Source organism: Pogoniulus pusillus, chromosome 30, assembly GCF_015220805.1.
Source record: "Pogoniulus pusillus isolate bPogPus1 chromosome 30, bPogPus1.pri, whole genome shotgun sequence".
Lineage (NCBI taxonomy): Eukaryota > Metazoa > Chordata > Aves > Piciformes > Lybiidae > Pogoniulus > Pogoniulus pusillus.
In genome coordinates, this window is record NC_087293.1 from 1,235,009 (window position 1) to 1,248,233 (window position 13,225).

Here is a 13,225-nt window from a genome sequence, read left to right on the forward strand (position 1 = left end):
CAACTCAGCCAGAATCAGAATTAAGCAGCTTGGGAGAGAGCTCTGAGGCCATCGAGTGCAGCCTGCCCCCTATCCCTGCTGATCCACTGCCCCCTGGCACTGAGTGCCTCCTGCAGCCTCCTCTGCAGCCCCTCCAGCCATGGGCACTGCACCAGCTCCCCGGGCAGCCCATGCCAGTGCCAACCTCTCCTGCTGGGAAGAACTTCTTCCTGGCATCCAGCCTCAACCTGCCCTGGCACAGCTTGAGGCTCTGTCCCCTTCTTCTGCTGCTGGCTGCCTGGCAGCAGAGCCCAACCCCACCTGGCTACAGCCTCCCTGCAGGCAGCTGCAGGCAGCAATCAGCTCTGCCCTGAGCCTCCTCTGCTGCAGGCTGCACCCCCCCAGCTCCCTCAGCCTCTCCTCACAGGGCTGTGCTCCAGGCCCCTCCCCAGCCTTGCTGCCCTTCTCTGGGCACCTTTAGCACCTCAGCATCTCTCTTAAGCTGAGGGGCCCAGAGCTGCTTTGTTCCTGTGCCCCTGGGCTGCACACAGCAGCAGAAGCCCCCAGAGCTGCCCTCGGGAGCCCCCAGGCCCAGCAGTGCAGCTGCCCCCTCCCTGTGCAGGACACTTGGCAGCCACAGCTCCTTCCATCAGCAGAACAGCTCAGGGCAGGACAAGTCCTGCTGCATTCCTCAGATAAAAGCTGCCCTGCAAGGGCAGCCCTAACCCAGGGCAGATAAGATAAGAGGATGAGTTTACAACTTCCCCAAGGAGCTGCATGAGCTGAGAAAGCCAAAGAGCCCACACCTGGGGTCTCCAAGGCAGCAGGCAGCCCCTGCCAGGCTCCTGCCCCCCACACTGCCTCTGGACACTGCTTTACTGCTGCCCACCCAGCCCTTGCCTCCGCCGGGCACTGCCCCTGGTGCCCCACTCTGGGCTGGGCAGCCATGGCTCAGCTCTGGCCTGTGCAGGAGCTCTGCCCAGGGGCTGAGGGAGCACTGAGGGCTGGCTGCAGCTATTGACCCCTCCTGTCAGCCTGCTGGGGTGGGGGCTGGGCACAGCAGTGCCACAGCTCATCCTCAGGAGCCTTCCCAGGTTCTGCTGCTGCCACCTTGCTCCTGGGGGGATAAGAGAGGGCCTGGTGCTGGCAGACCCCAGGGACAGCATGCAGAGGAGTGAGGGCTGCTGCCAGTGCCCTGCCCTGCTGCTGGGCCCATGCCATGCACAAGGCTCAGGAGAAGCAGGAGTGAGGAAGGACTCCTCTGGAGTGGCTCAGTGCTTACATAGATCACAGCAGCACAGACAAGGGGGGGCTGGAGGGGACCAGTCATGGCCACCCCTGTAGCCAGCAGGGACATCCCCCCCTGGAGTGCTGCATCCAGCTCTGGAGCCCCTGGGACAGGTTGGCTTTGCCAAGGGGACTGTTGCTGTGATCCTGTGGGACTCTGCACTTGCCAGCTGTGGAAATCCAGCTGCAGCAGCAGCAGTGTGGCCAGCAGGGCCAGGGAGGGGATTCTCCCCCTCTGCTCTGCACTGCTGAGACCCCATCTGGAGTCCTGCATCCAGTTCTGGAGCCCCTGGGACAAGAGGGCTGTGGAGATGCTGGAGAGTGTCCAGAGCAGGGCCAGGAGGATGCTGAGAGGCTGCAGCAGCTCTGCTGTGAGCACAGCCTGAAAGAGTTGGGGCTGTGCAGGCTGCAGCAGAGGAGGCTCCCAGGGGACCTTCTTGTGGCCTGCCAGGATCTGAAGGGGGCTACAGAAAAGCTGGGGAGGGACTTTTGAGGCTGTCAGGGAGTGACAGGAGTGGGGAGGATGGAGCAAAGCTGGAGGTGGGGAGAGTGAGGCTGGAGGTGAGGAGGAAGTTGTTGAGCAGGAGAGTGGTGAGAGCCTGGCAGGGGCTGCCCAGGGAGGTGGTTGAGGCCCCATGGCTGGAGGTGTTTGAGGCCAGGCTGGCTGAGGCTGTGTGCAGCCTGCTCTAGGGTAGGGTGTCCCTGGGCATGGCAGGGGTTGGCACTGCCTGCTCCTTGTGCTCCCTTCCAACCCTGCCTGATTCTATGATTCAAGCAGAGCAGGCTGCTCACTGCCCCAGACACCCTGCCCTGCACTGCTGCCAGCCCTGGGGCAGCTCCCAGCCTGGCACAGGCTCTCCCCACCCTCAGGGTCAAACATTTCTCCCTTCTCTCCACTCTCCATCTCCCTTTTTCAGTTCAAACCCTCCCCCCTCGGCCTGGCACCTCAGGCCCTGCTCAGAAGCCTGTCCCCAGCTCTCTGCTCAGCCCCAGAAGGCTGCAGGGAGGTCTCCTTCTGTCCTCCAGCCACAGGTCCCTCCTGCAGCAGCTTTCTTTTGGGCTGGGCTCAGTGTGCTAGAGCAAAAAACCCAAACCCACACTGCTCTGGTGTCAGAATGTGCAGTGCTGCAGCTCTGTGCTTCAGCAGCTGAGTGCACACAGGGGGGAAGTGTCAGCTCAGCCCCAGGCCCCTGCCAGGTACCAGCCCTGGCTCTACAGCCACAGCAGGCACAGGGCTGGGAGGGACCCTCCAGGGGCATCCTGCCCACCCCTGCAGGCAGCAGGGACAGCTGCAGCCAGGGCAGGCTGCACAGGGACACAGCAAGGCTGAGCTTGGATGGCTGCAGGGATGGGGCCTCAAGCACAGCCCTGGGCAGCCTGGGCCAGGCTCTCCACACCCTCCCTGGACACAGCTCCCTCCTGGTGCCCAACCTACCTCTGCCCTGCTCCACTGCCAACCCATTGCCCTGGGCCTGTGCCCACAGCCCCTTCTGAGCAGTCCCTCCCCAGCCTGCCTGCAGCTCCCCTGCAGCTCCTGCAGTGCAGCTCTGAGCTCTGCCTGCAGCCTTCTCCTCTGCAGGCTGCACAGCCCCAACTCTGCCAGCCTGTGCCCACAGCAGAGCTGCTCCAGCCCTCCAGCTCCTTCCCCGTGCCCAGCAGAGCTCCTTGACTCTTCCTCCTCTCCCCTCCAGGCTCAGCAGGCTCAGCTGGCAGCAGAGGCTGCCCTGCTCCCCTGGGTGGCTCTGTTCCCGTCACTGCTTGGCTAAGCTGTGCCACCACGGTCAGAGCCCAGGGCAGGAGATGCCCCCTGGGTGCCCAGCCCTGCCTGCAGGCCCTGCTGGCACTTACTGCCCGTTCTCCAGGTCCTTCACGTGGCACACGGAGGCCTCCACCGCGTCCCGGGGGGTGTGGTAGGGGTTGCCGGCAATGGGATGCTCCTCCAGGTGGTAGTGCCTGGCGGTGCCGTTCACCTTGTAGACCAGGGGGCTGGCCCTGCCGTTGGCAGACAGCTCCTCCTTGCCCCTCTCCTTCTCCGGGAGCACAACCTCGATCTTCACCTCAACTGCAGGAGCAAGCAGAAACCTCCATTGAAATCAGGGTCAAGGCTGTGCTGCCCTCCTGCCCCCCCCTCCTGCCCTCCTGCTCCTTCCTCCTGCCCTCCTGCTCCTTCCTCCTGCCCTCCTGCTCCTTCCTCCTGCCCTTCTGCCCTCCTGCTCCTTCCTCCTGCCCTCCTGCTCCTTCCTCCTGCCCTTCTGCCCTCCTGCTCCTTCCTCCTGCCCTCCTGCTCCTTCCTCCTGCCCTTCTGCCCTCCTGCTCCTTCCTCCTGCCCTCCTGCTCCTTCCTCCTGCCCTTCTGCCCTCCTGCTCCTTCCTCCTGCCCTCCTGCTCCTTCCTCCTGCCCTTCTGCCCTCCTGCTCCTTCCTCCTGCCCTCCTGCTCCTTCCTCCTGCCCTTCTGCCCTCCTGCTCCTTCCTCCTGCCCTCCTGCTCCTTCCTCCTGCCCTTCTGCCCTCCTGCTCCTTCCTCCTGCCCTCCTGCTCCTTCCTCCTGCCCTCCTGCTCCTTCCTCCTGCCCTTCTGCCCTCCTGCTCCTTCCTCCTGCCCTCCTGCTCCTTCCTCCTGCCCTCCTGCTCCTTCCTCCTGCCCTCCTGCCCCTTCCTCCTGCCCTCCTGCCCCCTCCTCCTGCCCCCTCCTCCTGCCCTCCTGCTCCTTCCTCCTGCCCTTCTGCCCTCCTGCCCCCTCCTCCTGCCCTCCTGCCCCCTCCTCCTGCCCTCCTGCTCCTTCCTCCTGCCCTTCTGCCCTCCTGCCCCTTCCTCCTGCCCTCCTGCCCCCTCCTCCTGCCCTCCTGCTCCTTCCTCCTGCCCCTTCCTCCTGCCCCCTCCTCCTGCCCTTCTGCTCCTTCCTCCTGCCCTCCTGCTCCTTCCTCCTGCCCTCCTGCTCCTTCCTCCTGCCCTCCTGCCCCCTCCTCCTGCCCCCTCCTCCTGCCATCCTGCCCCTCTGCCCTCCTGCCCCCTCCTCCTGCCCTCCTGCTCCTTCCTCCTACCCTCCTGCCCCCTCCTCCTGCCCTCCTGCCCCCTCCTCCTGCCCTCCTGCCCCTTCCTCCTGCCCTCCTGCTCCCTCCTCCTGCCCTCCTGCCCCCTCCTCCTGCCCTCCTGCCCCTTCCTCCTGCCCTCCTGCCCCCTCCTCCTGCCCTCCTGCTCCTTCCTCCTGCCCTCCTGCCCCCTCCTCCTGCCCTCCTGCCCCCTCCTCCTGCCCTCCTGCTCCTTCCTCCTGCCCTCCTGCCCCCTCCTCCTGCCCTCCTGCTCCTTCCTCCTGCCCTCCTGCCCCTTCCTCCTGCCCTCCTGCCCCTTCCTCCTGCCCTCCTGCTCCCTCCTCCTGCCCTCCTGCCCCTTCCTCCTGCCCTCCTGCCCCCTCCTCCTGCCCTCCTGCTCCTTCCTCCTGCCCTCCTGCTCCCTCCTCCTGCCCTCCTGCCCCTTCCTCCTGCCCTCCTGCCCCCTCCTCCTGCCCTCCTGCTCCCTCCTCCTGCCCTCCTGCTCCCTCCTCCTGCCCTCCTGCCCCCTCCTCCTGCCCTCCTGCCCCTTCCTCCTGCCCTCCTGCCCCCTCCTCCTGCCCTCCTGCTCCCTCCTCCTGCCCTCCTGCTCCCTCCTCCTGCCCTCCTGCCCCCTCCTCCTGCCCTCCTGCCCCTTCCTCCTGCCCTCCTGCCCCCTCCTCCTGCCCTCCTGCTCCTTCCTCCTGCCCTCCTGCCCCCTCCTCCTGCCCTGGGCTGAAAGGCAGCAGCACAAATCTGTTCACTGCTGCCTCACTGGGGACCACAGAGTCACAGCAGGGCAGGGCTGGGAGCTCAGAGAGCAGCCAGAGCAGGGCACCCAGGGCAGGGCACACACAGCACAGCCAGGGGGGCTTGGCAAGGCTCCAGAGCAGGAGACTCCACAGCCTCTCTGGGCAGCCTGCTCCAGGCTCCAGCACCCTCACAACAAACAACTTTCTCCTCAGCCTCACCTCCAACTTCCTGGCTCCCACCTTAGCCCTCTTGGGCCTTGTGCTGGCCCTGGGCACCCCCAGGCAGAGCCTGGCACCTTCATCCTGCCCCCCAGCCCTCAGCTAGTGACAGACATTGCTCAGGTCCCCTCTCAGCCTTCTCCTCTGCAGGCTAAGCAGCCCCAGGGCTCTCAGCCTTCCTCCCTGGCAGAGCTGCTCCAGGCCCTTCAGCATCCTCACAGCCTGCACTGGACTCTCCCCAGCAGGTCTCTGTCTCTCCTGAGCTGGGCAGCCCAGAGCTGGGCACAGCACTGCAGGAGTGGCCCAAGCAGGGCAGAGCAGAGGGCAGCAGAACCTCCCCAGCCCTGCTGCCCACACTGCTCTTGCTGCCCCCCAGGACACCACAGGCCCTCTTGGCCCCAAGGTCTGTGCTGTGCCATGCAGACTTGGCTGTCCCCTGGCACTCCAGGGGCTGCTTTCCAGCAGGACAAGCCCTGCTGGTGCCTGGATTTGTTCCTCCTCAGCTGCAGGACTCTGCCCAGGCCCAGCTTGATGCCCCAAGCCCTTCCTGCCTTCTTCCTCCCCCACTGGGCACCTCTGCAGGCATGAAGCCATTAATGGTTGGCATCAAAGGAGCCCTCAGGCAGAGCTTCTGCTCTCTTCAGGGGAACACAGCAAGATGTGAGGCCCCTGAGGTCTCCAGGGGCTCAGAGAGACTTCACAGAAGCCTTTGGTTGGCTGCAGGTAGAAGGGCAGCACTGCATGGGGCTTAAAGCTGCTTCCTGAGGGGGAGAAGTAATTAACAGGGACCTGGAAACAGCCCAAATTATGTCAGCATGAGGAGAGGAGCAGGAACTGGCCACTGGCATGGGGGCAGGGAACCAGAGAATCAGCCAGGCTGGCAGAGAGCTCCAAGCTCCCCCAGCCCAGCCTAGCACCCAGCCCTGCCCAACCACCCAGCCCATGGCACTCAGTGCCCCAGCCAGGCTTGGCTGCAACACCTCCAGCCACAGCCACTCCACCACCTCCCTGGGCAGCCCATTCCAGTGCCAATCACTCTCTCTGCCAGGAACTTCCTAACAACATCCAGCCTGGCCCTGCCCTGGCACAGCTTGAGGCTGTGTCCCCTTCTTCTGGCCCTGGGGGCCTGGCAGCAGAGCCCAACCCCACCTGGCTACAGCCTCCCTGCAGGCAGCTGCAGGCAGCAATCAGCTCTGCCCTGAGCCTCCTCTGCTGCAGGCTGCACCCCCCCAGCTCCCTCAGCCTCTCCTCACAGGGCTCTGCTCCAGGCCCCTCCCCAGCCTTGCTGCCCTGCTCTGGGCACCTTCCAGCACCTCAACATCTCTCTGCAATGGAGGAGCCCAGAGCTGGACACAGCACTGCAGGGGTGGCCTGAGCAGTGCTGAGCACAGGGGCAGAAGAACCTCCCTTGCCCTGCTGCCTACACTGCTCCTGAGCCAGCCCAGGATGCCATTGGCTCTGCTGCCCACCTGGGCACTGCTGCCTCAGCTTCAGCTCCTCTCTGCCAGCACCCCCAGGGCCCTCTCTGCCTGCCTGCTCTCAGCCACTCTGGCCCCAGCCTGTAGCTGCTTGGGGTTGTTGTGGCCAAAGTGCAGAACTTGGAGTGAGGAGCCCAAAGCTGACCCCAGGGCTGCAGGTGTGCCCTCAGCAGTGCCCAGCACAGGGCACACTCACACCCCAGACCTGCTGCCCACCCCAGTGCTGGTCCAGCCCAGGTTGCCATTGACCTCCTTGGCTCACCTCTAGCCAGCTGCCAACCAGCACCCCCAGGGGCTTCTGCAGCAAGCTGCCCGGGGGTGGCAGCAGGGTGGGGCTGTGCCCAGGGCTCCCTGAGCTCCACCACCTGCCCCTGGGCAGTGCCAAGGTGAGGCTCACAGCCCAGGCTGCCCTCCCCAGCAGGGGCCCTCCCTGCTACCTGCACGATCTGCCAGGGCAGGTGCAGGTGTGCCCAGCCCAGGGGCACCATCCCTGCCCTACTGCTGGCCACGGCAGTGCTGACCCAGGCCAGGCTGATCCGCAGCAGATGAACCTGCAGGGATTCAGGTGGAAGCAGAGCCCTGAGCAGATCACCTCTGCCGTGGTCAGAAGGACACAGCAGGATCAGCAGGTCCCTGGCACCAGCACATGGCAGCAGTCCCAGGGGTGCCTGCCTGGCACTCGCCAGCAGCACTGGGCAAAGCCCAGAGGAGAGGAAGGAGGACAAAGTCTTCTGCCACTGCTCCTTCAGGCCCCACACTCCAGCACCTGCCCCCTGCCCTGCTGGGTGTTCCTCTGGCCAGAGGCCTGCATTCCTAAGGGATGATCCCTGCAGGAATCCAGGGCTCAGCAAAGCTCTTGGAGAGCCAGCAGGGGCAGGGGACTGCAGGCACCGTTCAGAGCCCAGGGGCACACCGTGGCTGTGCCCAGCAGGCTGCAGCCCCCTGCCACTCACCTGTGCCTGCCAGGAGAGCTTCCCGACCTCACAGAGGGCTGCTGGGCAAGCCCCAGCCTTGTGCCTACAAACCTGGGCACTGGCAACTCCCTGGGGACCAGCCCAGGCCACCCTGGCCACCCAGCAGCAAGGGGCACAGCAAAGCTTGCAGGGCAGGGCAGCTGCTGCTCCCCAGGCTTCTGCACCAGGAGCTGCAGGAACACTGAGGGAGAGAAGAGACCACCCCAGGCCCCATGGCAGGGCAGGGTGGATGTAGCTCTGGCAACCTGATCTAGTTGCAGGCCCTAAAACCACAGAGCCACAGAGCCAGGGAGGCTGGAAAAGACCTCTGAAGGTCCTGAGTCCAGCCCCAGCCCAACCACCACAGCCACCGAGCTGCAGCTCCACACCCACAGCCCCTGCAACACCTCCACCACCTCCCTGGGCAGCCTCTGCCAGCCCCAGACCACTCCTGCAGCCTCATCCCCAACCTCCCCCTCCCCTGGCACAGCCTCAGCCATCTCCTCTGCTCCTGTCTCTGCTTACCTGGGGGCAGAGCCCAGCCCCAGCCTCACTGCAGCCTCCCCTCAGGCAGCTGCAGAGAGCAAGGAGCTCTCCCTCAGCCTCCTCTCCTCCAGGCTGCACCCCCCCAGCTCCCTCAGCTGCTCCTCCAAACCCCTCCCCAGCCTCACTGCCCTTCTCTGGACACCTTCCAGCTCCTCAATGTCTTTCCTGTGCAGTGGTGCCCAGAACTGCACCCAGTGCTCAGGCTGTGCCCCACCAGAGCCCAGTTACAGGGGCACCATCAGTGCCCACACTGCTGCCCACACTGCTTTTGGCCAGGCTGCTGGTGCCCTTCTTGCCCAGCTGGGCACTGCTGGCTCATCTCCAGCTGCTGCCACCCAGCACCCCCAGGCCCTTCTCTGCTGGGCAGTTTGAGCCACTCTGCCCCCAGCCTGCAGCCTCCCTGGGGTTGTTGTGCCCCAAGGGCAGGGCCCAGCACTTGGCCTTGAACCTGATCCCATTGGCCTCATCCCATGGATCCAGCCTGGCCAGAGCCCTCTGCAGAGCCTCCTACCCTCCAGCAGATCAGCTCTGCCACCCAGCTGGGTGCCACCTGCAGAGGTACTGAGGGTGCCTGGGTACCATTGCTCAGGATGCTCACCAGCACTGGCCCCAGCACAGCCCTGGGGCACCCCACTGGTGCCAGCCACCAGCAGCAGCTAACTGCACTGCCAGCACTCTCTGGGCCTGGCCATCAGCCACCCTTGAGCCACCAAAGAGTCCCTCTGTGCCATGGGCCACAGCTTCTCCCTGCTGGGTGCAGGGGGCTGGGACAAGAGGAGCTCTGAGGGTCCCTCCCAAGACCAGGATGCAGCTGTGCTGCTTGCCCTGTGCTGCCAGCAGCACTGCCACACAGCTGCAGATGTGCCCAGATGTGGCTCTGTGCTCCCTGCTCTGCAGCTGTGCCCAGGCACACACAGAGGTGTGGAGGAGCAGCAGGGGAGGGCTGGAGCTGTGCTACAGGAGCTGGCATCAAGGGACAGCACAAGAGGCCTCAGGGTGCACCAGAGGGGAGACTGAGGCTGGGCAGCAGAAGGAACTCCTTCAGTGTGAGGGTGCTCAAAGCTTGGCACAGCCTGCCCAGGGCAGTGGCCCAATGCCCATCCCTGCAGGTGTCTCAGGCTCCAAGCCGAGGTGCTGGGGGGCATGAGGCAGCCCCAGCCTTGGGGGGGGGCATGATGGTTGGGCTCTGTGCCCTCAGAGGTCCTTTCCCACCACAGTGCCTCCATGGTGCTGTGGTTCAGGTGCTACCAGCACACATCCAGGGCACCTTTGCACTGCCACTGCCCAACCCCCACCCCCAGTGTGCTAGTTTGAAGCAAGCTAGAATGTTTTGGTAAAAGAACTAGATAACAGGCAGTGAAATAAAAACAATTGATGTCAACTTCTCTCACAGTCACGCTGAGAACTCTGGGAAGAAGAAAGACTTTTTCTCCATTTTGTTTCTCTCTCTTGCTTTGGCCTTAGACCTGGTCACATCTCATTAACCCTGCTCCTACTAACCTTGCTCCCTAACCTCTTGGCTGCACCTCTTTTCTTCCTGAGAACTGGGGTAAGGTTGAGAGGGCCGGGGGGAGGTGTTGGGGTGGTTTGAAAGCCCCTCCTGGGGACTCAGGTTTCTGGGAGGGGAGTTGTGCTTTTGTATTGTTTATCCTTTGTATATTTCTGTATATAATTGTATATAACTGTATATATTGTAAATAGCTGCTTGTAAATTCTGCTAGCTGTAAATAAATTGCTTCATCTATATTCCCAGGGTCCGTCTGAGTTAGCTGGGGCAAATTCAAAAGTGTGGGGGGGCGGGGTAACCCCCAAACCATCACACCCAGGCAGCTCCCCCCCAGCTCACAGAGCTGCTCAGCACAGCCTCTGCTCCAGGCTCTGCACTGCACCCAATGCTACCATTTGCCCCAGGGTTCAGGTGGGAGCAGTGCTGGGAGCTCTGAGCACATCCAGAGCTTGCTGAGGCCAGAGGAGGCCACAGAGATGCTGGCAGGGCTGGAGCAGCTCTGCTGTGGGCACAGGCTGAGGGAGCTGGGGGGGTGCAGCCTGCAGGGCAGAAGGCTCCAGGGGCAGCTCAGAGCTGCTGCCAAGAGCTGAAGGGCTCCTGCAGGGAGGCTGCAGAGGGACTTGTGCTGAGGGGGTGTGAGGCAGGCCCAGGGCAATGGTTTGGAGCTGAGGCAGAGCAGGGGGAGAGTGGAGCTGAGGCAGAAGCTGTGCAGTGTGAGGCTGCTGAGCCTCTGGCATGGGCTGCCCAGGGAGGCTGTGGCTGCCTCCTGCCTGGGGGTGCTCAGGGCCAGGCTGGGTGAGGCCTGGAGCAGCCAAGCCCAGCTGAGAGCTGTCCCTGCCCTGGCAGGAGGTTGCAGGAGATGCTCTCTGAGGTCTCCTCCAGCCTGAGCCCTTCTGTGGCTCTCTGCCCCCCAGCATCCCAAGGGCCATTCTTTGCCCAGGCCCTGGGGGCTTTGCCTGTGCCTCTGCCTGGGCACAGCTCCCAGATCCGAGTCCAGGTGAATGGAGCTGGCAGCCGTGGGGCTGCTGTGCTGCCTGCCCCAGGCCCCCTCTGCGAGCAGAGGCTGGCAGGGTGCTGGGGCAGCCATGCCCTGCTCTGCCCAGCTGTGCCCTGCCTGAGCTGCCTGCTGGGCTCTGCTGCTTGCAGCGCTCTGAGCGGGGGCAGCCTCAGCACGGAGGAGGAGGAGGGGCCCTGCAGGAAGGCTGCCAGCCAGATGGAGCACACCGTGCCCACGGCAGGGGGCTGCAGCAGATGACCTCTGAGGCTCCTTCCGACCTGAGCCAGGCTGTGACTCTCAGAGCACAGCGCCCACAGCCAGCAGCATCCCTGCCAGGGGACATGGCCCTGCTCAGGGCCAAGTGCCTCGCCCAGCCTGAGGGCAAAGCTCACCCACAGATGGGCTGTGCTGCCCTGCCCCAGCCTCAGGCACTGAGCCCAGCAGAGGGCAAAGAGAAAGAATCCCAACTGCAGATTACAGTCACAAACCCTCTGCCATTGCAGTGCAGAGGTGCCACAAACCCTCTCCATGCCAGTGCAGAGGTGCCACAAGCCCTCTGCCATGCCAGTGCAGAGGTGCCACAAACCCTCTCCATGCCAATGCAGAGGTGCCACAAGCCCTTTGCCATGCCAGTGCAGAGCTGTCACAAGCCCTCTGCCATGCCAGTGCAGAGGTGCCACAAACCCTCTCCATGCCAGTGCAGAGGTGCCACAAGCCCTCTGCCATGCCAGTGCAGAGGTGCCACAAACCCTCTCCATGCCAGTGCAGAGGTGCCACAAGCCCTCTGCCATGCCAGTGCAGAGGTGCCACAAGCCCTCTGCCATGCCAGTGCAGACAGGGCAGCTGCAGCTCGCTGGCACACTCTGGTTCCCCTTGCCTGCCATCCTGGCCTGGATGGCAGTGGGTGCTGGCATCCCCCGCGGTGCCAGCTGGCAGCTCCTTGCCTCAGGCACCCTGGCACAGTGCAGAGGCAGAGCAGTGGGGCCGGGGCAGAGGCCCTGGCAGCAGAGGACTGCAGCAGTGCAGGCAGCAGCAGCAGAGTGCTGCTGAGCAGCAGCTCCACCGAACCATCCCAGCAGCAGGGCAGGCTCAGGAGCTGCTGCTGCAGCCTGGCACGGGGCTGCCTCGGGCACGGCCAGCAGAGTGAAGTGCTGGCACAGGACCCAACCCCCACAAAGCTCTTGTAGCAGTGGTCTGCTCCTCAGGTCCTCCTGCCAGGCAGCACTGAGTGTGTGTGTGCAGTGCTGGGGGGGCTGAAGGCCTCCCTTGGACAGAGGAAGATCACAGAGCCACAGCACAGAGCTGCTGGGCAGAGCCCTGCCAGCCCTGCCCCAGCCCTGCAGGGGCACCTCTGACCCCTGCCCCTCAGCACCAGGGCCACAGCTGCTGCAGCCCCTCCAGGGCTGGGCACTGCAGCACTGCCCTGGGCAGCCTGGGCCAAGCTTTGAGAGCCCTTCCAGGCCACAGAGAGTTCCTGAGCTGCAGCCTGAGCCTGCCCTGGGGCACCTTGCAACCATTGCCTCTGCTGCTCTGCCCTCAGCCTCCTCTGCTGCAGCCTGCACACCCCCAGCTCCCTCAGCCTCTCCTCAGCCCCAGCTGCTCCAGGCCCTTCTCCAGCCTGGCTGCCCTGCTCTGCACAGGCTGCAGCCCCTCAGTGTCCTTCCTGCAGGCAGGGGCCCAGAGCTGAGCACAGCACTCCAGGGGTGGCCTCAGCAGTGCTGGGCACAGGGGGATGGGCACCTCCTGTCCCTGCTGCCCACAGTGATGGAGCAGATAAGGACCTGGTGTGCATTTTTTGGCCGTGTTGAAAGCACTGGCACAGGTTGAGGGTGGTGAGAGCCTGGCACAGGTTTCCCAGGGAGGTTGTGGAGCACAGAAGCACAGAGTAGGATCAAAGATCACATTGGGTGCTTCTGTGCTCCACAACCTCCCTGGAGGTGTCCCAAGCCTAGGTGAGAGCTGTCCCTGCCCATGGCAGGGGGGGTTGGCACTGGGTGATCTTTGGGGTCCCTTTCCAACCCAACCCCTCCCGTGAGTCTCTGACACAGCTCTGCTCCATCCCTGCCCTATTTGCTCCTCCTCTGCCAGCTGCCAGGTGGCTTCCTACAACTAGAGCAGCCCAGCAGTGATGGTGCAATCACCAAGGGGCTGCCAACTCATCCTCCAGCCCTCCCTGCCAGCTCTTTGGGTGCCCGCAGATGCCTCTGGTTCACCTCCTTTGCCTTTGCGGGTTGCAGCAGCAGGGCTGGGGGGGGGAGGAAGCTCCGCAGTCAGCTGGGGGCTGGGGAAGTGCTGGTGGAGAGCTCTTTGAAGAGCTCTAATGAAGCCTCAGAGCTGCTTTAGCTGCAGGATGAGGATGTTCAGGCACTTAGCCTATGCAAATCCAGCCCTGCATGGGGAAAAAAACAACCCCCACCCCCCCCCGCCCCCCCCAGCCCAACCCTGCAGCTCCAGCGCTGTGCCTGCAGAGAGCTCCTCAGGCT

The 13,225-nt window shown here is 64.2% G+C and overlaps 1 protein-coding gene across 6 annotated transcripts in view; it reads right to left on the reverse strand.

Annotated features, from left to right (window-relative positions):
- AIFM3 (apoptosis inducing factor mitochondria associated 3) overlaps positions 1-13,225 on the reverse strand; it is a 66,221-nt gene that overhangs the window by 38,430 nt on the left and 14,566 nt on the right. For all 6 annotated transcript variants that reach the window (XR_010307859.1, XM_064168479.1, XM_064168477.1 and 3 more), the window contains exon 3: positions 3,115-3,328. Coding sequence is in view for 5 of the 6 variants with exons in the window: in XM_064168479.1 (XP_064024549.1) it covers positions 3,115-3,328 (214 nt within the window). In the remaining variant the exon portion in view is untranslated. The remainder of the gene's footprint in view (positions 1-3,114; positions 3,329-13,225) is intronic.